This window comes from Rhea pennata, chromosome 18 (genome assembly GCF_028389875.1).
Source record: "Rhea pennata isolate bPtePen1 chromosome 18, bPtePen1.pri, whole genome shotgun sequence".
NCBI classification, from domain to species: domain Eukaryota; kingdom Metazoa; phylum Chordata; class Aves; order Rheiformes; family Rheidae; genus Rhea; species Rhea pennata.
The window spans coordinates 7,922,680-7,946,603 of NC_084680.1; the positions used below are offsets into that span (position 1 = coordinate 7,922,680).

The window sequence follows — 23,924 nt, forward strand, 5'->3', positions numbered from 1 at the left end:
GGACTTACACTGGCCTTCTACTGTGTAGCTTAGTGAGGACCCATGCAGGGATTACAGAGAGAAATGTGCCCACATAAGGTGCTGAAAGTAGAATTTAAAAAGTGCAGGAGTGCTGGTGCCGGGCTTTGCACAGCCTTGAGGATCTCTCTGTGTGTGACCTGGGCAGGTTACGCTGAGATGGACATAACAACGCCTTTGAGCTGCATGTTCACGTCCAACTTGGGTGAAGTAGTTAAGCAGGTTCTCAAACGCTCCATCAGCCACAAACCTGTAATTCCCTGTTCCTCAGCTGCCCATGTGCACAGGGAAGGCCAGTTTTTGATTTAAGTCTCCTTTATTCCTGTTTACATTGTAAAGCTTCTCAGAGCTTGCACTGTTTGTACAGCCTTGGCCCAGCATGACCTCTCCTGAGCTGCATAACAGCCTTATAAATACTAACATAAACTTAAAAAAAAAAAAAAAAAGCTTCCTTCGCTGTTTCAAGGCCCCCTAGAGATGCTGACAGCAGTGATAAAAGCATATTTTTTTGCTGCAACCTCCTTACTCCCCTCTTCAGAGGGGTCTCTGCTGTGCGTGTCCATAGGGGGAGCAGTCCCTGAGAGGACTCTGCGCACTCGACCTGGTCCCTTGCCCCTGCTCCGTGCAGGCATGCCCAGCCTGGCTGTCAATTTGGAAGCCCAAAGGAGCCAAGGGGAGTCAAGGGAGGTGCACTCAGCCGGGCCGGCAAGGCCGAGAGCCTGGGTCCGCAGGAGGGACGCCTTGGGCTACGCATCGCGGCGGCTGGCATGGGATGCTCGCTCGAGCGCTGCCAGGACCTCACTTGCTCGTCTCTAACTGGCTTTGTCAGGAAAAGAGAGTTTAAAAGATTTAACTAATTGGCTAAGTGTAGCCTTTCCTGTCAGGGTGAATTAGGGGAAGGCTTTATTCTGGGTTTTGGCCCAGGCGGCTGGGGAAGATGAAGCTTACAACATGCATTGGTGAACGCAGGGTCACTTTCTCCTTCTTTAGGTCAGCTGCTGATGAGATGTGCTGTGATGGGATTAGCCAGGTGACCGCTGTGAAGTAGGGTTGCCCTGGCAGATCCTGCAGTGCTGGTGACGGGGCTCTGCTGGAAGAAAAGAGGATACTCCAAAACTTCCCAGCCAGCCCTGGCAGGCCGGGCCATGGGGAGCTGTGGCCTTTGCCACCTTTGCTGTCTCCACCCAGTCCAGAGAGACCTGGCACCGTTGCCAGGGCTGGCAAAGGAATTGGACAGAGCAGATAAGATACACAACTGGTCTGGAGGAGCTGTGCCTTTCCTTTCCACCCACAGGCTCTTATGTGTCTCTCTAACGAGCCCTCGTGTTGAAGGAGAGTTGTGGTTCTTCACATTATGAGGCTCCGTTCAGCATGCCCTGTCATCATATATTGTAGTTGCTGCTGTGAAATGGTTGTGATGCCCACCCTAGGCCAGGAAGAGAATCCAGGGACTGTCCAGCTGGAGTCATTCTTTGGACTGACCCACTTTTCTTTCAGGGTTTGCTTCCACACAGTAACTTCTGCTATGGGAAGCCTGCTGCATGCCTTTCTGTGCGTGTGCTAGAAGAAGACCCCTCCCAGCACTGTTGGGTTGCACACGCATGCCCCCCTTAGCTTCACCAGCAGCATTCATTGTGGGATGGAGACCTTGAGTCATCATAGTCATTTTCATATCCTGCTTCCTTCTGGTCTCTGATCTCTCCTCCTGCAACACTGTGGCCAGGCTATTGAATCCTTCCCTTCTGCACTTCTTTGTGACAAGCAGGTCACTCCATCATCTTGGACAGTAAAGACATAATTGCACAAATTATCTGAACAGCCGAGGAAGGGAACAGTTTGTTTTCCTTGGCCATAGCAGGGAGGGCAACTTGCAGGATTCAGTCACATCCAGGGAGATTTTCGGTGAGGTGTTATGAGAAGCTTTCAGGTAAAACAAAATGCCACAAGTTGCTGGGAGGAGGTGATCTGTCCTTTGCTGTTTATTTTCAGAGCAGGTTAGCTGCGTGTCTGCCAGCAAAGATGTAGGTAGCTCTGATCCTACCTCTGAGCAGAGGGCTAGTTGAGCCCACTTCCAGCTATGGCTTTTGGTGGCAACATGCCTTGCTGCCGTGCTGGCGCCACATACGTGTTGGCACTCCCCTTCGCTTTGGGCAGCCCAATGTCCAGCTCAGGCAGGTCTCTGTAGTGCTTTTGCTCAGTTGCTGGGTCTCTGAGATGCCACAGGCAGCTCCTGAAACTCCTCCAAGCACTGTTCTCCCACTACTCTCATTTACAGAGCTGTCTGGGCTGAAGCCATCAGCAGCCCTGTTTTTAAATGACCTACTGTCTTACATCACTGTTCTTTGAGGTTTATAGGGGTGTTGTTTAACAAAACTTTACTGGTCTTTACTGCTCTCTGGTTTGGTGGCTGGCATGAGCCAGGGCATTTAGGATTTCAAGCTGGTGAGAGCAGCCTTTATGTTAGTGTAGCAAAGCATCGATCCGTGTAACACCCCGTTTGGTTGTGCCGTTCCTGTCTGGTGCACAGTCCCTCTCTGTCCATCTGTCCTGGAGACCAGGCTGAGCATTCTTCAGCACTGTGTCGTATTGGCATGCAATACAGGCTTTTGGTTATTTCATCTCTGGTACGCTCAGTGGCACAGGGTTTTGCCAAGCTCAGTAGAAGGTTTTGCATTATTTTATATTGACAGTGTTTGTCTACTGTAATAATTTGGCTGTGTATCCTATGCATCTTCTGCTATTACACTGCCTTTCTTTGTGAGTCTCCCTCTTTGCCTGTCCTAGTGGAGTTGCTTTTCTAACGCACTGGCTCCCTAACCCTGTTATTACTTTTGGCACTCAGTGTGCATCCCGATTAAGCACGTTGGCTCCTGTTTTCTCTATTTCCACATTGGCCTGCTCTCTGAATTCCTCTTACCATTGCACTCTAGCACCGTGCTCTGTTATTATTTATTATTTATATTGCAGTAGCGCCTTAGAGTCTCAGCTGAGATCGTGGCCTGATTACGAGCGTGCCGTGCGTTAATACAGCCTCTTAATATGCTCCTTTTCGCCTGTTTCACTTCTCCTGACTGTGGTTCTCTTTGGTATCTGCCAGCATCACAAACCATTTTCTGGGACTCAGACAGTGCAGAGGGGTCTGTGTTCAGCTCCTCTGAGATTAGTATGAAAGCTAAGTGCATAGTTAGCCGTTCTTCAGGACCGGGGCTTTCCTCGCCTGTCACCCACTGGAAGAACAAGCTCACCTCTTCCTTGAGGATCCCCGAGCTGTGCCATGAGCTGCTTGATTTTAGCTGTTCAGGGCCGGAGTCGCTTGCTGCCTGGGCAGCTGGCAACTCAGCTAGCAGGAGTGTGCTGCCCTGGCCCCGTCCACCTCGTGAGGCTCTCGTGCGTGTCAGACGCACGCACGCACTCAGGTGCGGACGCCTGGTACATGACTGTACTTGCCAAAGTGGCCCAGCCAGTCACACTCCTCCCCAGCATGCATATGCATGAGCACCTGGTCTGATTCGTAACAGCAGCCAGCTGCTTAAATAGCAGGTAACTGCTAGGAAAGGTCTGCCAGGAAATCTGTGCAGTTCTCTGGGAGCAGCTTGGGGCCCCGGACGGTTGTTAACGTGCTGTATGGTGGGGGATTGTGGCTTTATCGCCTTGATCGTGACTGTGAGGCAATGTGGTATGCCAAGGGTTAAGGGTAGGGGTAGCTGGAAAAGCTGGGTTTCTAGGGAGGAAGTTGGATACCAGTGGGGCTAGAACTGTGAGTTCATGCATAGCAAAACTGTCGACATTTAAGGTCTGAAAACACAACTGTTCCTGGCCTACTTTTCTCCTCTGGCTTTGGTTTTGGGAATGGTGTTTGGTTTAGCAGAAATAAAAAGGTACTTTGGTGCTGCATGCTAGTAAATGTTAAGAAACGAAATGGAACAAAACAAAGTAGTGCTCTTTTGAGCACGGCTCCGAGTTGCTGTGCACAGCCCAGCCAGGCTTTACCAGGACTACTCTCACAGAACTTTTTGGTGGTCAAAGAGGTAGGGTGACTGCTGTGCTTCCAGGTGAACCATATACTTTGTGCACAAATCCTACAGGGAGAAGGCTTAGCCCAGGAGAAGAGCAGAGGCACCCCAACTTCAACCTCTTGGAGCCTCAGCCACCCTCCGCTGCTTGTAAAGCCCTGGTGTCCTGGGGGGCAGGAGCGCAAGGCCAGCCAAGGTGGTTGAGGCTGGAGCCATAACCAATCTCCTTGTGCAAACCACACTCTTCACTGGGCAAGGGGGGCATGATGGGTCACCAGGACAGGAGGTTTGGGAGCCAGGCAGAAATCTAATGCCCTCTGGGGAGATGGAAGGGATCAGGGTGCAACAGAGAAGCTGGGATGCCTCCCTGCAACCTAACCCAGGCTTTGCTGTACGAGAGACACACCTGCTGCTGGCACTAGCAGGGGATTCTTCGCTCTCCTCCCTTTTCCTTTCTTATTTTTGCTTCTCTTTTGCCTTTTCGTAGGGTGCCAGAGGGCCTGATGGGCCAGTAGGCGAGCCAGGGTCACGAGGTGTCAAGGTGAGTGCTAGCAGATGGCCAGGTTGGCTGAGACTGCTCTTAGCCATGTTGTAAAACACCCTGGACGGGATCACAGTCATGTCCTCCTTCAGGAACAGGGGATGCTCAATAGCTCCACGAGGAACAGGCAACAGCAACAAGTCCATCGTGCAGCAGGAGCAAAACCTGTCCACACGGACATCAGGGCCTTTGCTGCTGTGATCTAGACCCCCAAACACAGAACTCCCCCTCCACAGCTGTCAGTGAGCTGCTGCTAAAGTAATGGAGTCCTCCACAGGAAAGGGAATAGCTTAGCTGGCAGAGAGTGCTCTGAACTGTTAGCTCAGAATCTTGCACAGAAATCATACCAATTTAACACAGCTGGTAAAGCATAACCCTACCGAATGCACCTCTGTGCTGATGTACTTCATGTCAGTTAGATTAGGATGGGAAAAAGCACATGGCAGGAGTTGCCTGGTACAAAGAGAGCCTGGCAGATAGCTGCCTGAACAGAGCCCTGCTCCTTGGCAGGCTCTGGGACAGCTAGCTGGGAGAACTGGACCCTTGTCCTACCACTGAATGTCACCAGGCTCCATGTGTCTTCCCTGCACACAATTGTGAATGCAATTTAGATGGGAAATCTGCCTTACTTTGTGCCCTGCCAGGCAAGGTTGTGCTGAGTCTCTGGAGATTTGCACCTTCCTCCAAAGCAGTGTTTGCCAAAAGAAACATTAGGTCATGCGGCTCATCCCCAAAACTCCCCATTGATTGGGGTGTTCCTCAGGGCAGGGTGCTGGGCATTTGGCCCTTTCAGAGCTGCAGGGAATTGGAGGGGACATCTGATGCAAGTCCTCCTCAAATGCAAGAGCAGGTAGGCTGGGACAGAAGAGCATCGTCAGTACAGGTCATACTTCTGCCAACATGTCTCTTTTTCCGTTGCAGGGACATCCAGGGGAGCCCGGCAGACTGGGGCCGGATGGGCTGCAGGTATGTCCCCTGTGAGAGCTGGTACCTGCCAAAGCTGGCTTGGTGTCAAACCCCGCTGTGGGTATCCACATGCACATGATGGCCAGGGAATTGCAGCTTCTCCTGGCCAGTGATACACGTGCCTCAGCACATTCCCAGCTGCTCATCACCGTAACTGTGTGTTCACAGGGGAAGATAGGAGAGACTGGGGAGACAGGAGCACGTGGCTTCCCAGTAAGTTTCATCACTTCTGCTTCCTTTTTTAACTTTGGTTTCACACTGGTCCTTAAGTTTTGGGTCCTGGTCCAGCAGGAAAGACTTGGGCAATATCTCATGGTTCAGGCTATGGGGCCACCCCTCTGCTCCTCTTACTGCATTTGCAATGGATGTTATATGCTGAGAGGAATGAGACTGTTACAGGGCTGGAGCTGACCTTGGTGTGTTTAATTTTTTCCAGGGTATCCAAGGACCTTCCGGACCCCCAGGAGCGAAAGGGGCTCCAGGCGACCCGGCAAGTGTCTTATCATCCTCTCTTCATCTGTCCCTCCTCCCACCCACCCTCACACACACACCCCCGCACACAGACAGACACTTCTTTTTTTTTTTCTTTTTTCCCTCCGTCTGGCTCTCCCCCTCTATCTTTTCCCACTCCAAGCTTCTCTGTCCCTGCCAACTCCAGCATGGTCAGAGATGTGAAAGATTTGGCTAGAGTCCTGGGAGACATAAGGAAAGAGAAGATCAGACCCCTGGAAAGCAAAAAGAGGCCATAGATCAACCAGGGAGAGTGTAGGATGCAGCTGGGGCTGGATTGCTGAAGGGAAGGAAGGAAAGAAGGGAAGCGTTGAGTCTGGGAAAGGGTTAGTGTAACACGAGGAGTTGGGCTTGGCTGGCAGGTAGAGCTGAAAGGGGACCAGGACGAGTCAGAAGGCTGATGGAGTCAGAAATGAGCCGGCAGGTTTGAGAAAAGCTCTGGGAGATGAAGACATAGACCTGAGGGAAGGCCAACAAGACCATCTGAGCAGGAGGAAATGGTCATGTGCTCTCTGCATCCATGGGGACTGACCTGGACTATGAAGAGAGAGGGTAAACTAGACATTTTTAAGTTACCAACTGCAACTGTTTCAGGTTGGAGCTAGCAAGATCAAGGGCGTTCTGAGCTGTTGTTTGCCTGTTAAGGTGCCTCTTGGTCTCTGTACCTCACTGACTGTCTCTTGCACACTGCATAGATCTGCTGTGACAGGAGGGAAGCAGTGTTTCATCTTACAGGCCACAAAAGTGATAGCCTTTCAGAAATGAAAACAGTTGTATGAAGAGAGTCTTGTGTTTCTGTTTTTCAGGGACCGCAAGGACCACAGGGGCCACCTGGGCCTTTGGGAGAAATCGGGCATAAGGTAGGTCTGATCTTCACTCCTATTTCTTCTCCCCTCACACCAGGAGTGGCAGGACAGGAGGGATGAGTAAGTGTGCAGAGGCCCATCCTCCCACCCCCCAGGGACACCAACGGGAAGGATTTCCCACAGGTCAACTTCCAAAGCAAACAGCGAAAACCAGAAATTTGAGCCTTGTTTTCATCAAAGGCAGACCACAGAAACCCAACTAGCAGATAGGCAGATCCATCTGCATAACGAAACATTTTGAAGCTCTTAACAAGCGTGTCACAGGCCCTCGATGTGCCAGGGACCACATTTCCATACCACCATGCAGAGTCGGGGCACAAACGCAGCAACAGTTCAGACTGCAAACTGGTCTTTTCTCTCCCACTCCTAGCTGGTCCTGTTGTGCTCGAATACAGTTTTGTCAGCCAGCTCAGGCTGCTGTGGCAGTCCATCGCAGGTTGCTGTGGCTGGCGGAGGAGGCTCAGAAAAATGCCTTTGCTGCTGGCTTGTGGCTTTTTAAATTGTCGTTGCTGTGAAGCAATGGCACAAACGCACCATGTGGCAGGAGCAGCTGTCAGACGGTGCCCCAGTGGACTGCGGGAGATGCCTCCATGGGCTCCCCCTAACTCTTCTGCAGTCTCAGGCTGGTCTGACCCTCTTACAGACCTGATCAAATCTACCAGTTCTTCTCGTGCAGCTCCTTTCCCTAAGTCCTGATCTGTTATATAGTTGAGATGTTTCACTTGGTTATGAAAACAGCAGTGAAGGTGTCTTTTAATACAGCCTGCTGCAAAGTATGAGAGTCACGAAAGTTTCCATTCTCATGGCTGCTAGACTGGATGCAGCAAGCTCTCAGCATGGTAAACCACACTGGGGAGCTGGAAAGCTGCTACTGAGACACTTTGGATGTTGCCAAACAAGAAAGTACAGAGCTTTATTCAAATCAGTCTCTCTTCCAGGAGCCTTTCTCTGCGCAGGCACCACTGGAGAAACCAAAGCAAGATCTTCTGCTTTCACTAGGGCATGAATTTTCTCATTGCCTGACTTGACCAGTTGTTGGTAAACGCAGCACACACCCTGCTCCCTCCTCAGCCTGAATCCGTTTCAGCAAGCTAGGAACTGGCTTTATTCCTTGGGCAGCTGGGTGCTCCCATGACTATGTGCTCTTACCTTCTTTCTTCTTAGTTGCACAGAGTTGCAAGTAAGCCACTCAAATCCTGTCAACACAAGCTTTGCTATCCCATCTTTGGTCTGATGATGGGTGGGTTTCTAATCCAGGTCTTGGTGCTGGGATGTGTGCTGGCTCATACAGCCAGAGAACATGGGTGATGGATGTCAAGGTTAATCTGTCTCCCTTTAGCTGTACTGGAACTAGCAGCACTGTTGCCCTCTGCCTCTCACTGATGCCTGGGGCAATGGTTCAGTGCAAAGCTGTGTCATCTAGGGCAGCTGTTCCTGCAAAGGAGGGGCAGTTCACCACATGTGCAGACCCTGCAGCCGTGTTAATTCTTACTCCTAACCAAGATAAGATGGGTGGCACAGAGGCTGCGCTTAGCCCCGCTGTAATGGGTAATGGTTGGTCTTAGGAAACAGTCATTGGAGAGTAGGAGCACAGCTGGACAGTTTTGTTACCCACTGTATTAGCCAGCCCGCTGAACCCTTATAAATGGCTTTCAAATCTAATCAGGTACTTCTTCCCATCTTTCCTAACTAGTGCCAACACTGCTCCCCAGCGTGGTTACTAACCTCAGAAAGCAGAGGGACTGGGAGGAATTAGAGAGAGGTGGCTTGGCAGAGGAGGCCAGGAGGTTGCAGCAGGCTTGAGGAAAGGGGAGGCATGAGAGATGAGCACAACCATCACGGGAACAGGACACCAGGGGTTCTTGACCTCTTTGATGCTGCGTACCCTGAGCCAGCTCCAGCGAAGTAATTACATTGCAGCCAGGGCTCTGCTAAAGGAATTATGTCTTTGATCTTACTTTTTACTTGGTTACAATGGGGTTTTTCACCATCTGGGTTTTTTTTTTCTCCTCCCCCCACCAGGGACCACCTGGTTCAATGGGACAACCTGGCCTTGCAGGTGAACCTGGCATGAAGGTAAGAAAAAAGCCTTAGTGTAATTTTTCTGCCAGAGCGAGGAGCAATAATAGCCACTTCTGTTCCTGCCATGAGAGGGTAGCCTTGCAGGTTCACCATCCAGCAGCCAAAACAGACAGTGCAATCAACACAGATCAAATTTAAAATAAATAATAAAAAAAAAATTTTTTTAAGGTTAACTTTAAGCTCTTGGTTACAAATTCCTGGACCCCATGTCCATACCGGAGGGGGATGCCGTCAGTATGGGGAGACGCACTGTTCCAGACATCTCCTGCCTCTAGAGCTGGCAAACCCTGTGAAAACGAAGCTTGAATCTTTCACAGGTGTGAAATCTGAGCAGTGAAGGGAGTCCTTGAGACCCAGAGATCTGACAGCTTCTAGTTTGAAATAACAAGGGTCTTGAGACATTCCCAAGTTTAAAAATACCCTCAGATGAGGTCCTGCCGCACTTTCCAAGCCTTGGCTACCTGGGGACTGAACTCCACCAATGGTTATTGGGGAGAAAGTGCCCTGCTCCAGAGCCATGAAAGCACCTTCTTGTCCACATGGAAAGGCCTGTAAAAAAAAAAAAAAAAAAAAAAAGAAGAAGAAGAAGAAGAAGAAAAAGAAAAAAGAAAAAGAAAAGAATCTCCTTGTTTGAATAAGATCCCGTGCTGAGCAGCGCAGAGGGGTTTTTATTTTATTCTGCCCCCCTCCCCACTTCATTTGAAGGATCACTCCTGTGTGGAGAGCTTTGAATGAACTGCATTTGGAGATTAAATGCAATTTCCTCTTTGCTGTTCTTCACTCCCCACCCCCACCCCCGTCCTTTGCCATGTTTTCCTTGGCAAATCTTCTGACACTTCAACGGAGCTACTGTGTCTTTGGCGCCCTGATACTGCGCTGGTGTTTCAGCTCCTGTGCTCCTGGCTGCCCCTCAGCACCTTCGCTGCTCTGCCCGGGAATGGCTTTGCACCGGGCATCTGCGGGCCCCCAGCGAGAGCTCTCCTCCCGCTCCCGGGGGAGCAGGCGCGATGGGCGCAGCGTCCACTGCTGAGCCTCGCGGAGCAGGACCGCTGCCCGCAGCCGAGCGCGGCGCTGACCCAGCGCCGGGGGGCATTGCAGGGCCTCTGGAGTCTGCTGTGAAATGCAGAGGGAAGTCAGGAAGCATTTTCTGGCAGTGCAAAAGTTTCAAACACCCCTTTACCCGCTGTCGGTACAACGTGCTGGGAAGTCACAGAACGACAGTCTCTTGCTGGCTGGGAGGTGCTGGGACATGCTGGGGTTGCTCTGGGCAATTCCTTGCAGGTATATATGCTGCAGGGCAAGATGTATGGGCAGGTCAGACTTCCTTCCCCTTCTAACTCTACCAGTGCATTTCTTGTGCTCTGCTCCTTGCAAAGCAGCTAGTTTGGACAGGCACACATGGAGGGTAACTGCCTGTTGTACCCCCAGCAGTAAATCAGAACCTTACAGCATTTCCACAAGGGGCATTTTTTTTTTTCTGCCAGCTCCAGACACCTTCAGCTCACTTGTTGCTGTGCCACCAAAAATTCAGGTTCTTCTCTGCCTGTCCTAGCCATGCAGGGCCTCAAAGAGCTGCTTGCTCTCTCCTGGTTGTGTAGTGTTGCAGTGCTACATTGCACTCTGGCGTTGCTGCCTTTCCTGCTAAAGGGCGATGCTGAGGGAACGTCCTTTGGTTTTGCAGCTGCAGGCATCAGCCACCACTCGTTGATCCTCTGTCCTGTTGGATATCATTGCAATAGAGCCTCTGAGGTGCACGCTGGCCACAGAGACTGCCCTGTAAGCAGAGGGGCTGGTGATGCCGAGTTGTCCCTTGGGACCTCCCCCCTTTGCAGACTGAAGTGAAGGTGTTTGAGAAAAGGAAAGGGAACATCAAAGTGGGGGGGCTGAAATGGGAAGTGCCATCAGCAAACAGTTTGTCTCCATGTCTGTGGTTCTTTCTTTTTAGGGTGATCCTGGACAGTTGGGAGTCCCTGGAGAGCAAGGCCTCATTGGTCAAAGAGTGAGTACAGTCCCCTTCCAGCTGGACTCTCTGCTGTATCATTTCCCCCAGGCACTCTGTTCCCTGTTTGCCCACAGCCTGGGCAGAGAAGCCTTCTTCTGGGAATCTCGTAACCCTTCTGTCCCTTGTTCCTTCTCTGTCATGACGGAAATACCTTCCTCACAGAGCCTGTAAGTTTGCGCTCGCCAGCGTAGACGAGCCTCTCTGATGCTTCAGAGCTGGTGACTATCACAGCCCCGGTCAGTCACCTGGATGTGCTGCTGGAATTTAAAGCTCACAGGGACCTCTGAAAATAGTCCAAGGGACGATCGCAATATCCTGGCCATTTTCTCTCAATAAAAACAGTTGTGCAGGAGCTACCGATGAGAAAGGAAGGCTCCTCGCTGCCCAGCCCGCCTGCACCCGCCACTTGGCAGAGTGCTTTGACAACCTGGAGTGTGAAAGGGGCAGCGTGGAAACAGGCCCGTGCTGTCTGCACGCTGTGCGCGACCTGGGAGCGTGCAGCCTTCCAGAGGCAGGAGAACGCTCCGGCAGAAGGCTGGCATTAACCAGGGGAACACTGGCTGCACTGTGCGTGCCAGGCAGGGGATGAATGCGTGGACTGAAGCCGGCGAGGGCTCTCGTCCCTTCTTGGAACTAAAGTCAGTTGTTGGAGCAGGACGGGGAAGCCCCAGGTTAAATGAGCACGGACTGAATTCCCTTTTCAACCCAGGGAAAGAGGTCTTTCGGCAGGCCAGTGGTGAGGTTTGTGGAGGAGAAAATACGGCTCAAAATAAAGCAAGAGGCTGCACTCTTTTCTTGCTCCGGGAAGAGCTTGTTTGGTGTTAGGGCACAGGCAGGACGAGTGTCCTCAACCACACTGACCCGCGCAGAGCCTGTGCGCCGCGCACGGGCTCCACCTGCACCGAGGGCACCAGCACGGAGATGACACCGCAGGCTCCCACCGCTGCAGCACCTCCGTGCCGCTCTGCAACGAGTCGGCTGCCAAAAGCATGGAAACCAAAACGAGGTTTGGACACGGCCTTATGTCTGTTTGCTCCTCTGTCTTGCAGGGAGAATCAGGGCTGGAGGGGGACAGCGGACCGCCCGGGCCGGATGGTGTTAAGGTAAACCTTACTGCTGTGCCCGGTTTCAGCGGCCGCGCAACCTCTGTGTGCTCAGGTTCGCGGCGTTCCCGTCGGCAGGGAGCGGGGGCACTGGAAGCCAAGGGGGTTACTGGGATTATTGCATCTGTGCAAAAGGCCTTTGCCCTGCTCCCCTTGCTGGGCAGGATGCGGCCCCAGTGTCACTGTTAGAGGCACGGGAGGGTTTGGGGGTCCAGACTGGGCCAGCACTTTACCTCCTGCCGAGTATTTCTGTTTCACCTTGCTGAGCCTCCCGCTCCCAGCTTCTGCTGAGGGTTTTGGCCCTGAGCCCAGAGGCCTTTGAGCCCGTCTCTGGGCTCTCACCATCAGGTCCCTCTGGCCGGACTGTCTGCCCGTTCTGTAAACAGCCCGTGGTGGGAAGGACCTAGCGGCGACACGCGTCCCCGGCTGCGCTCAGGCCGGCTCCCGCGGGCGCTTGCCATCCGCCGGCAGCCTCTCACCACCCGGCGCTGCGTTTGCGGTTGGAGAGCCCCGCCAGGCTGGGTTATTTCAGCTGGGCTTTTTCTCCTCTCGGTGGTTAGAGCCACCGCAGTGCTGGCTCCCAGCAGCTCTTACATCCCTCACTGCGCATCCTATAAAGATTTAACCTGCAGCCTAGCCCTCAGGAACGGCCACGCTTACTTCCCCGGTCAGATTTCTCCCATTCCCTGGAGGTGCTGCCCTCAGCCAGAGGTTACCCTGCTTGTTCCAAGAGGCACTCTCTGAAATCCCCATCGCGGGGTCTGCCGCCTCCTTTAATCCCAATCTTCGTCCCTCCCTGCTGGCCAACGGTGACGTTTGCCAGTGCCAGTGACGTGCTGACGCAGGCGGCCTTGCTCCGCCGCGAGGCTCGTCAGCCGCGCAGAGGTGGGACCTGCCACCTCGGCCGTTTTCGCTCCCACGCCAAGGTCTCTGCTGCCGTCCAGTGCGGCCAGCGTGGCCTAGGGCTTACGTGCCGGTAGATCTCAGCGCCGAGCAACTGGTGGATGCTGGATGTTATTTTCAAGCTCCATAAAAGACTCTCCCTGCCCTAAAGAATCGTTTGTTAGGTTTTTACTTAGAGAACTGGGAATCACCTGGGGACTAAGTTCAATGCACGCTATGTTCAGTCCTTTTATTACCGGCTTCCCCCTGCTAAAACCGCTGCTTCTCGCACCGGCGCAGCGTGCTCAGCGAGCCGTAGTCACGGCAGGGCTGCGGGGGTGATTAATTTTTTCCACTGCTTGTTCCTCCTGTGATCTCTCCTGCTTATTGTGCATTTTTGCTGATGCGTTTTTCCGTAGATGAAATCTTTCTCCTCTCTGCTCGTTTCTGTTGTTGTTACTCCTTTCAAAGCTGCACTAGGTTTTGCTTGTTCTTGGAGCAGTTAGTTCCTAGGACCGTTTCCGTCCCTTTAGGGGACTTAGTTTAACCAGACATCTCCCCGAGTCAGCCTGGCATGGGGAGAGGCCTGGCACGGCTCGCAGCGTGCCACTCTGCAACTCTGTTGATAGTTGCAGCCTTGGGAAATCTGGGGTTCAGCAGGCTCTGTGACAGGCAAGGCATTTTGATGCAAAGTTGTCCCTTGTCTGGTATCCCCTCACTTCTCAGATTCATGCGGTGATTTATTCTGAAATAAGAACTGAGGATTTTTTTTTTCCTGCAAGTTCACATATTGTCCAGTTTAAGCTGGGTAAAGCTTGGCTTTTTACAAAGGACTCCTCGTGTTTCACTGCTCTACCCACATTTTTGGCATGTGATCAGATCTCCAAAAAGGTCAAGTTCTTTAAAGTCTATTTTCCAACAATTTGTCTGGTTTATTTGAGTTTGCAGATTAAATTTCCAACTAATCAGGAATTCCTGCTCCTGGCAGGGGAAATCAAGAGTCGTCCATCATTCTGCCCCGCACCACTGACCATAACATTGTTCGCGAGCAAAGAAACCAGATCCTCTTCCTCTTGGCAACGTCCCAAGTGCTTACTCAGGTCTCACGTTGCCTCGTGTACGGAGGAGCCGTAAGGCTGCTACCTTGTCTTTGGAACAGGACTCTGATCTCTGTGCTTGCGCGACCGGCCAGTCCACGCAGGCCAACAACTGTTCCGTGGAAAGAAAGAGCAGCCGGTCCCACAACAATACTGTTTACTGCTTCGTTCTGGTTAAACTATTTGCCACGTGTCTCTATTTTTGCTTATCTCTGAATGTCAGACTGAAAGATTCCTCCTTAAAGACAGTGAAGATTTTTGTATTCTTTTACTGTATCTTACCCCTCCGTCCCCAAGGGGTCTTGAACCAAACTAGATCTTTTCGACCTAAACGTGCCTCTGGACAGTAGAGCCCCGGCCTGCGACACAAGCTTAGTTTAACCAGGAGAGACGTGACTGTGCTCTCGCTAACGCAGCTGCAAATCAAGAACCACTCCATCAGGATGGGTTGGTCACACCAGTGTCGGTGCTGCTGTGAGTACAGAACTGGTTCTTTTGGTTGTCTCCATAAAATTTTGCACCATCAATTCTAAGAGCAGTGATTGGACATGATACCTACTGCTCCAACCACAAATCTTTCACAGGGGCAAGATGACATTGTTTTGCAGAGTGTTTTATTGGGCTGCTTCCCGCTTAACAGCAAGTGCCAAATGGCCGATCCTAACAAACGTGTCCCAGTAAAAATCTTAAGAGTCTTGAGCTCAGGGCTTCTGGATGAAGCAAGGGAGTCTCTTAGACTTGTCTGCCTGTCTCATTCACATGGGAGGCTCAGACCTTATTGCAGGAGGAGCAAAAGCTTCCAATTACCCTGTGTAATGGGGGAGTTCCTCCTCCTGCAGCCAAGAGACTTAAAAAAAAAAAAAAAAAAAGAAAGAAAGAAAGAAAGAAAAGAAAAAAAGAAAAAAGGTTTTGGTCATTTTGTTAAATGTCAAGTGTATTATGACTCAACCTCATTCATCCTTTTCCTTGCAGGCTCTCTTCCTTTCAGACTCCTGAAATATTAATTACATGGTGTTTTTTTCCTTGCAAGAGCCGTGTACAGTGACCCGTGTGTTGTGTGGGTATGAAAAGCTCACTCCCTCCTCTCTTCCACAGGGAGACAAAGGAGAGCAAGGCCTGGAAGGAGAGAAAGGCGAGAAAGGCAACGAAGGGCTGAAAGGGAAAGAAGGGCCTCCTGGATATCCGGGAATCACAGGTGTCCGAGTGAGTCTGAGAAACCAGCCTGCTCGTCTCCGGCGGCCGGTCCGTGGGGTTCCTGTCGCGACTAGCGCGCTCCTCCCCGGGCTGCACGGCCTGGGTCTGCAAAACCCAGGCTCTCGAGGGCGTGACGAGTACCAGCCCAAGAGCGTTCCTGTTGGTAGGAGCGCCGCACGCAGGTTTCCAGGCTGGCGGTTTTATCCTGCCCCAAAAGAATCAGCGAAGAGCGCTGGGTGCGCTTGTCTAAACGCCTGCGTGTGCGATGGCTTTAACGCTCCTCGTGGCTTGGGAGGAGGGTCCAGGTGTGTCGCACGTGCCCTGCTGGGTAGAGCTAGCTGCAGGAGGCTTCGTGGGCTCCAGCTCGCGCAGCAGGGCACAGCCGGCCCCCGCTGAGCTCTGGGCTGCAAGTGCAGGGTAGCACTTTTGTCCTTTTGCAAAAGGAGGAGAAAAGAAAGCTTGCAGTGTTGCGTCTGGAAGGCTGGATTTCATTTAAACCTAGCGAGAAATGCACATAGGCCTTGTTTTTCACTCTGCTCGCTCTCCTCTTCCTAAGGACATCAGTTACTGTAGATGTTAATTCTCCTGTAACAGGACATGCCACACTGCAGCAAACACCTGGTAGTTCCAGAGGAAGATGCAGGGAGTAAACCAGAATCCCCTGCTACGGCAGGAAATGGTCTGAGATGCGGCTTGTCCCAAGTGTGTCATAAGTATGTTATTTTTTGCAAAACTTTAAATCCAAGAGAAGGACTGGACTTTTAATGAGGATGCAGATTTGCGGTGTGGTCTGCCCCAGGTTTTGCGTAGGCCTTGGGACAGGTCGCACAGTCTTCGTGTGCGTCTCTGCTGCGTCTGCAGGATGCGCCACCCCGCAGGGTATTAAGCAGGGGTGTCCTGAGGGCTGCAAGGAGCTGAGTTTCCTCAGGCCATTACAGGGCCAGGGCAGGAGAGGCAGCGGGACAACCCCGGAGCCCCGGGTGATGCTCTCTCTTGCTGCTGAAGCATGTTGTTTTTCCCTTTGGTGATATTGTGGCTGGCTAAAAAGGAAGGCAGGAAGAAGGGTGTGAGGAGATGGAAGCAGCAAAGGGCTTGGATTTATGTTATTTTTGGGTTGAGGTTGGGATTTTGAGCACTGACTCGACTAGAAAGTGGAAACATTGGCTTAATACCTCTGCGCCGCTCCGCAACACCATAAAAGTGCAGAATGAGGCTGTAGTTCAGCCCCAAATAAAGCCATACTTGGCCACGAGTCCCCGTACCCACAGGGAGCTCTGGGCAGAACTGGGACCATACCATGGGCGCTGGGTGGTATCTAACATCCCAGCTCCCTTTGCAGCTTGGCATGGCTAAATGTCCAGCCTCAGCACACAGCCTTCCATGCGCTGTACTTCTGGCTGGTTCATGTGTTTATATTGTGCATGTTTAAGAACCAATAAAAATACTAAAATTATGAAAAAGCCATATTAAGTTATAGCATATAAAATATAGATTCTCGCAGATTCCATCTCTGCTGTTTGCCAGCATGTCCCTGGGAACATGATGCCATTTTCTGTTTTACTTTAGGGAAAAAAGAAAAAAAAAAGTCATTGAGCCAAGATTCCTGCTCATAATCACTCCCTTTTGTTTTTGTTTTTTTTTTTTTAACTGCAGAGTGCTATATTTCCATCTACTATTTTAATATGCTTCCTTATGTCTGAACTCCAGTAGACTTTGAGCCCCACATAAGATCCAGATAGCATTGCCTCCTTTGCCAAATGCCTGGCCAATACCTAATTTATAGGCTGGTGTTCCTGTACTCGCTGAGGTAATTTAAAGATGGAAGTCCTCTGACAGAAGTACAAATGATTTTTCTCTGTCAGTATTTTGAGGTTTTTTTATCCAAGCCTCCCATGGAGAAAATGCACAAATACTAGTGGGATCTTTCTGAGGTTTCTGCCAAAATAAAGTTTGCAGACTAGAGGTGCGAACCACTAGAGATAACTGTAATCCCCTCCTTTTCAAAAGTGTTGGAAGCTGGAATATAAAATCAACCCATCCTCTACAAGACGGATGCCCCAAAGCCCACCTCAGGCACAGCCAGCCACAAAAGCCTGTAATAGGAAGAGGTTTTTCAAAGCTGATGGACAAAGATAACATCCCATCAGGGAAAGCTTGTGAAGATGTTCTCCTAACGGCAAGGCTGCATGGTGGCAAATTCCCATGCCGGCTTCCTAGAGAACTGCCCCATAGCGTGGCACTGCCGGTGCAAGGCGTGGGGGCACGTGCGCTGCGGGGAGGAGGCACGCGCGTCTCATTTGTGTGTGTGCTGCAGACCCGGGGTATTTACACGCTGTGCATGTTGCGTATGTTTTTAATACAGCTGATGTGATAAGCTTGATAGCAATATCGATTTAGATGGCTTTAAAGAAATCTTCATCTTTAGCTATTGCATCTTCATCTAATCTCTTCTGGAATGGTACCCAGGAGTCCTTCCATTTGTGTTTCACTGCACTCCGTGCTCGGATCCATCGTTTTTACCCTGGGCTAGAGACAGTAGTTTCTGCTCCAATGTTGTTGAGGTATCCTACTCACATAGAGATGGGGCAGGGGAGGTGTTACTGCTTCTGTGCCGCTAGTGGAAGTGAATGCACACACACGTGTGCATGGATTTGTCTAGTTACCTGTATCAAACTGACATACAAACTGACCTAGAGCTGTCAGAAAGCCCAGTGTCTAGTTGACCTTCCTTCTGGAAGAAGTTCATGTAAGCTCCTGGAAGCCGCTGCCCATCCGTAGTCAGGAACATAGAGACAACGTTCTCCAGGGCTTTGGTTTGGTCCTGCACTGCCCTTTGCACTGGCAGTGGAGGGGCGTGTGCAGAGATTGCCTTCCGTGGCCCCTAGAAATACTCTTTTCAGCCCAAATCCTTACAGCTGCGCTGTTTTTTGGGTTTTTTTTTTGTTTTGTTTTTTTTGAAGAAATCTCCTTAACACCAGGGATGTGTTTAGTCCTAATCTTTATTTTGCTTAAGTTTAAAGGAATGTGACACTTCAGTATCAAGCATCCTCTGACAGATGTGGGAAATAGGACGGTTGATTGCTCTGAAATGATCTGACTTTACTTCTGGTACATTCGCCGTCCTTTCTGCACATATGCCTTGGGGGGAAGGCTGGGTGTTGGCAGCTCCCAGGGAGCTGCCGAGTGGGTAGAAGCAGGGGAGCTTGGCAGGGCACATCCGAACTCGCACACCCCGCTTGGCAATGGACCAGCATGACGGATGGAAAGAGGTAGCAGTTTCTTTGGTCTGAACAGTCTCCGAGATCCCTAGTGAAGGAGCTTTCTGAGGCACATTCAGAGGTGCTAAAGCTGGAAGGAAGCGTAAAAGATCTCCTCGGCCCTTTTGGGTCATGCAGAGGAGACACTTTGATCTGGCAGGCCCAAGTCTAGCTTTAGCAAGCAAGATTTTATTTTCTAGAAAGCCATCCCAGTGCTGATACAACGTTATCGACCGAGCTCAATCTAGCTTCCCTGGGTGCCCGAGAAACACTTTTCAAAGATCATTAGCTTTATCTTGGCTCAGCCATCTCCAGTATTAACATATCCGAAAATCGGTTTGCACTGCGTTTTGAAATCGCAAACAAAAGCAGCAGGGAGGCCCCAGCCGCGTCTCCAGGGGTAGTTTGTACGTGTTTCAAAACCAGCAGATTTCAGCAAACAAACCTGGCAACCACCATGAGCTGCGAGTCTCACAGCTGTGGCTGGCAGGACTCGAGGCAGCTGGAGCTGTGAAACACAAGTATCCTCTATCTTTTGGTCACTTTGTCCAAGTTCACACTGCTCCGTTCAGCTCTGGTTCCTACTCAGCAGAGGGACAGGCCAGTTGCCCCTCTGGTAGTAAGAAGGAAGTCAGAGCATCTAACCCGTTACGACCCAGCTGAATGCAGCATCCAGTTGAGGTTTTAAAACACACGGCAGAGATTTGCACCTCTTGGAAGCTGCTCTCCTAAGTATCACCAACTCCTAGTGGTTTCCTTTAATGCCAACTTTTTACTTTCACTTAATCTTGACTCTTTTCTGCACTGGGCCACTGGACCTTTGGTTTGCTGCTTTTCTCTGTCGTGGCCTGTACGAGCAGTGAGAAGCTGATAATCTCTGGCCTTCGCAGAGTGCCAGGGAGTGTTTGGGGCCTCTCAGGTCAGAGTCTGGAGACACAGGTCCTGACGGGCCGGGGTCACCAGCATGGGCAGCGGGAGCAAGAATCATCCCCTGGAGATCCAGGCTCTCCATATGAACAAGGCAGGACGCGGACGCATCTCCGTAGTTTGTGGGAGACCAGAAGACTGAACAGCGCTTCGAAGCCTGGTGTGCACCCACGCCGCAGGCGTCGCAGGGTAGTCTGCCAAAATACAGAACAAATTCACCTGTTAACCGCTAACTGTGTGAGGGGGTAGTACGACGGTGCCTGAAATATCCAGATGACATTGTTAGACTGCAACGTAGACTTGCAGCGGATCCTGGCCGCCTTGTCCATCCTGCTCTTTGCAACAGAGGAGAAGAGTCAAAATTTGAAGTTGCTGGTATGTAACCAGCACGCTGGACACAGGCAAGTGGTCACTGAGAGTAACTCACCCTCTGAAAGTGCTCTGCTCTGCTGTTGCCCCTCTTGATCTGCACAAAATACAGCCTGTTTTCCTTAGAGGCCAACTGATCAGCCGGTGGCTGTGTGAAAGGCCCAAGCCAGTTGGCAGGAGCGAGGTGGTGGATTTCCAGCTGCTCTCTGTAGCTGTGCACTGTGGTTTTCGTAATGTGCTGGTCGTCACACAAGGCGGACATCTGATAGCAAGGTTTTTACAATTCCAGGAAAGGAACTGGAGAGCCTGTAGGTAATGAAATACAACGTGCTCCAAAACAAGAAAATCCCTCATTGTTCAGCAAAACTGGGAGCTGAGTCTTTTTCCACTTCCTTTTTAACCTGAAATCCTATCTGCAGTGCTGTTCAAGCCACATCAGGAGACAGAAGGCCTTTGAGCCAGATCCTCCAGTGGTATAAATGGACAGAAACGGTTACATCAGAGCAAACCCGGCTGGTGCGCTCCCTGCTGCACCGTGCACGTGTGCACCGAGAGAGCTCCAAGGGCTGGTGAATTCCTTTGCTAAAGCACCACCGGGTCCAAAGTCCTTTTGTTTCCTCTCCCTGGCTGGATTTGTCCAAAGCAGAGAGGACAAAATAACAAAAGCGCACTGGGGTGCATATCTGAGAAGGTTTTTGGGGTGAACTCGCCGGGATCTCAACCCTTTGAGAAGGACAAAGCTGCTGTGCCGCCTGGTGCGGGGTGCTGAGATCTCGTGGCTCCAGCGCTGAGTGCAGCTACCTCACTCTCAATGGCCGCAACTCCGTGCACAGCGCTAGGCCAAGTCCCAAGGACAGGATCCTTCCCATCAACTTACACAACATATTCTTGTTTCTGTCTCCGTTATCTACGGGCTAAAATCCTGAAGCAGAAGGAAGACGTGCGCTGGCCTTCTGCTCTGAGCTAGGGGAGCTGCTGCAGAAACACCACGCTCTGGTCGCAGCAGAGCTGGGGCCGGTTCCTGGGCTCTGTTACGCGGAGATAGAGAGGGAGCAAGCTCGCCTCTGAAACACCGCTCCATGAGAACGTTGTCCAGACACCACTTACAGCAGAATTTGTCCTAGAGTATTTTTATTGGTCTTTGTTCTTTTCTGTTTCCTGCTGCTGAAAACATGATTCAAAGATTTTCTTTTTTTTCAACAAAGTGCTTCGCTCTACTGCCACTGGATCCAGCCGTTCACTCCAAGCACATGAACTCAGTGACAGCTGGCAGCGCCACACCGCTAGCATGGCATTTGCTTCCTGAAAACACTGAGGCTGCCGAAGAACAATCCTGGAGTCACTTCTGGTTTTAATCTGTTGTCCATGCAGGAATCTGTACTTTTTTTTTTTTTTTTTTTTTTTTTTTGATAATGCGCTGAGCTGGTTTTTTCCTGGAAAAGCTATTTTTCATGCCATGGTCTATGGGCTCTCTGTGGGGCTCGTACTGAAGGAAGCATCTTCAACTCCCTCAACTGCAGGACGTGGGGTTATTCTCTGACAGCGCTGGAAGGAACGGAGAATGCGGGCCATGTGTTTGGGGAGGTGTTGCGACAGAGCCATGTGGGAGGAAGGACACAACAGAAAATACTTTTCCTGCCTGCAGCCTGCCCTGTCCTTTCAGTAGCTGCTACGTCAGCAGGGCCAGTTCCCATGCTGGAGTTGAGTTTCTATAGCCGAACGCTTGGCCATGCTATGTCATTATGTAATAGCCTTGGAGCTTTTGTGTGTCGTTACTAGTGTGGACAAACATCCAACAAAGCCATGAGTAGGTACTTTGCCTTGCATCAAAAATCAAAGGGGAATGAAGTTGCTTAGGAAGGAAGTCAAATGCGCTTAAGCTCTTTGCTTTGACTAGGGCCAGAGCAAGGGCCAGGGTGAGTGCCGCTCCGCGCAGACGAAGCCCACGGGTCTCTTTCCTTCCGTACTGGAAGCAGCATTGTAATCCCTGTGCAATGCTGCCTCTAGCTGCAATCAGCTTCTCCGATTGCTATAATAATCAGTACATCTCTGGTGGCCCCAGGTTCGGTCTCTTCTCTGGAAGTCTAAACATGTCATCTTATGGGGAGGAATGTGCTGGGTTTTGTTGTTTGAGGGTTTTATTGTTTGGTTTTTTTTTTTTTTCTCTCTCTCTCTCTCTCTTGTTTGCTACTCTGGTATCTGGCTCAGCCCATCAAATCCATTGAAACCTTTGGAGCAGCCTGTGGTGGCCTCCGAGCACGAGGAAGCCTGCAATGACTCACTGCGTTTCCCCAGTCCCAGGGGAAAGGCTGCTTGCAGGCGAGTGTGGCTGGCGTTGTGCAGCCAGGAGGGGCCGTTCGCCCTTGCAGTGAATCAGCCGGCTCTGCCTGGTCTTTCTGCTGCTCAGGGAGGCAGGCTGATCCCAGCTGGTCTTTGTTTAGAGTTAATAGGAGTTGAAATGAGCCAGAATTTGAAATAAATCCCATTGACTTGGCACAGTTTCTTTCCTGACTCAGACGAAGGAGACGTACTTTCTGTGCATTTACTGCAAGATTCTCCTCCTTATTGAGAAAGAGGATTTCATTCCCCTCCTCTTCCTCAGCCCCGGGGCATTTATGTCCTTCAGAAGGAAGATATTAACCCCTATTGTTTGGAGGAAAGAAAAAAGATGCAAGACTTGTTAGTGCAGATAGGAGTTATACTCCCCAAATGCTCGCCATATTCTTTCTTTCCTGCTCCTCAGCTTCCATAAAGGCTCATTCTTCGGAGTGTTTTGGTGTCTTCTTGTGTGAAAGTTTCACAGTCTAGTGAAGGTGATACTTTTCCTGCACCTCCTATCCATCAAGCCACCTTTTGGCGGCACCTTTGCATCCTGTGCTGCTTTAGAGATGAGGAAATAGAGACAGAGAGAAAAAAAATGAATTTTCCCAGACAATAGACTAGGGGCAGTTTAGGGCTATCAGACCAAACCGAACCAGCTCAAAGCATGCAGTGCTGCTCTGCACCCAGTTTCTTTGCTGCCTTATGCTGTGACTGCCTAGAAAAAAAGACAAGCTCTGTGTCCACTCTGATAGACTTTCCCTTCCGTGAAACCAAGAGTCACGTATTTCAGAAGAGCATGAGCTCAGAGAGCAACCTCTGCATGCAAATGAGAACTTCCACTAAAGAAGGGAGTTTTAGGTATGAGATTTCGGGTTGGATTCCACGTTTCAAGCTGAGGAATTCAACTGTAAGGGAAGTTGCAGTGATTTTAGCTGTAGTCTTTCCATCTGAGCTCCTTTTGTAGGATTTCTCCATTCTGCTTTTTCTTTGAATTCATCCAGCCAGCTCTACCTGCGCTCACCCTGCTGGTTTCCACAAGCTAGCCAATGGCCCTTTTTCTCCCTGTGATTCCAAGTAAAGTCCTCTGAACCCTAAAGTACAATCAGGTCTTTCTTCTCAAAAACAGTTGAGTCAGGAGCTGCTGCCATGCCTCCTCCTCTCCCAAACTACGGCTAGGAGGAGAGATTATGAAATATGTTTCTTATAAATCTGAAACATTTATGTCTTCGAATGCCCAGCCCCAATAATCCCACTAATTTCCTGAGTGCTTGTGAACTGTCCTCTATGGGGGGAGGCTTCTCTCGATCAAAGTTTATTAAGTAGAGTTTCTCATATGGAGACATTGCTGAGCAGTAGGAAATGATATAGGGCTTTTTCATTTCCCTTTAAATGAGCTGGTTGGCTGGACCTTGAACAAACTTGGGCATGGTCTTACTATGTTTCTTGCTTTACTGCCTTTATTGCTGCTTTAGTTTTTCTGCCTTTCCTACTTCCTGTGCCTCAAAATACCACTTTTTTTTTCCTTCACCATTGGCCCTTTTTTCTCTTTACTCAGTAGTTGTGTTTTGGTTCTTCTATTTCTTCCTGTCTCATTTTTGGTAGAGAAGAGCAGCCCCCCACCCCACCCCGAGGCCTTCACTCACTGGCATCCAGAAACTTTGAAAATGTGTTTCTGCTTCACAACAGTCCTGAGTAGTCCTGGACCGACCTGAGGTAGGGCTAGCACAGCGTCTCCCCAGACACTGTGCCCTCGTAGTGCTTCACTCCTGTGCTAT

General features: G+C 50.7%; 1 protein-coding gene across 3 annotated transcripts in view; it reads left to right on the forward strand.

Moving 5' to 3' along the window:
* Positions 1-23,924, forward strand: part of COL27A1 (collagen type XXVII alpha 1 chain) — a 164,198-nt gene that overhangs the window by 111,139 nt on the left and 29,135 nt on the right. For all 3 annotated transcript variants that reach the window (XM_062590624.1, XM_062590625.1, XM_062590626.1), the window contains exons 29-37: positions 4,519-4,572; positions 5,494-5,538; positions 5,707-5,751; positions 5,975-6,028; positions 6,855-6,908; positions 8,937-8,990; positions 10,942-10,995; positions 12,048-12,101; positions 15,176-15,283. In XM_062590624.1, the coding sequence (XP_062446608.1) occupies positions 4,519-4,572; positions 5,494-5,538; positions 5,707-5,751; positions 5,975-6,028; positions 6,855-6,908; positions 8,937-8,990; positions 10,942-10,995; positions 12,048-12,101; positions 15,176-15,283 (522 nt within the window). The remainder of the gene's footprint in view (positions 1-4,518; positions 4,573-5,493; positions 5,539-5,706; positions 5,752-5,974; positions 6,029-6,854; positions 6,909-8,936; positions 8,991-10,941; positions 10,996-12,047; positions 12,102-15,175; positions 15,284-23,924) is intronic.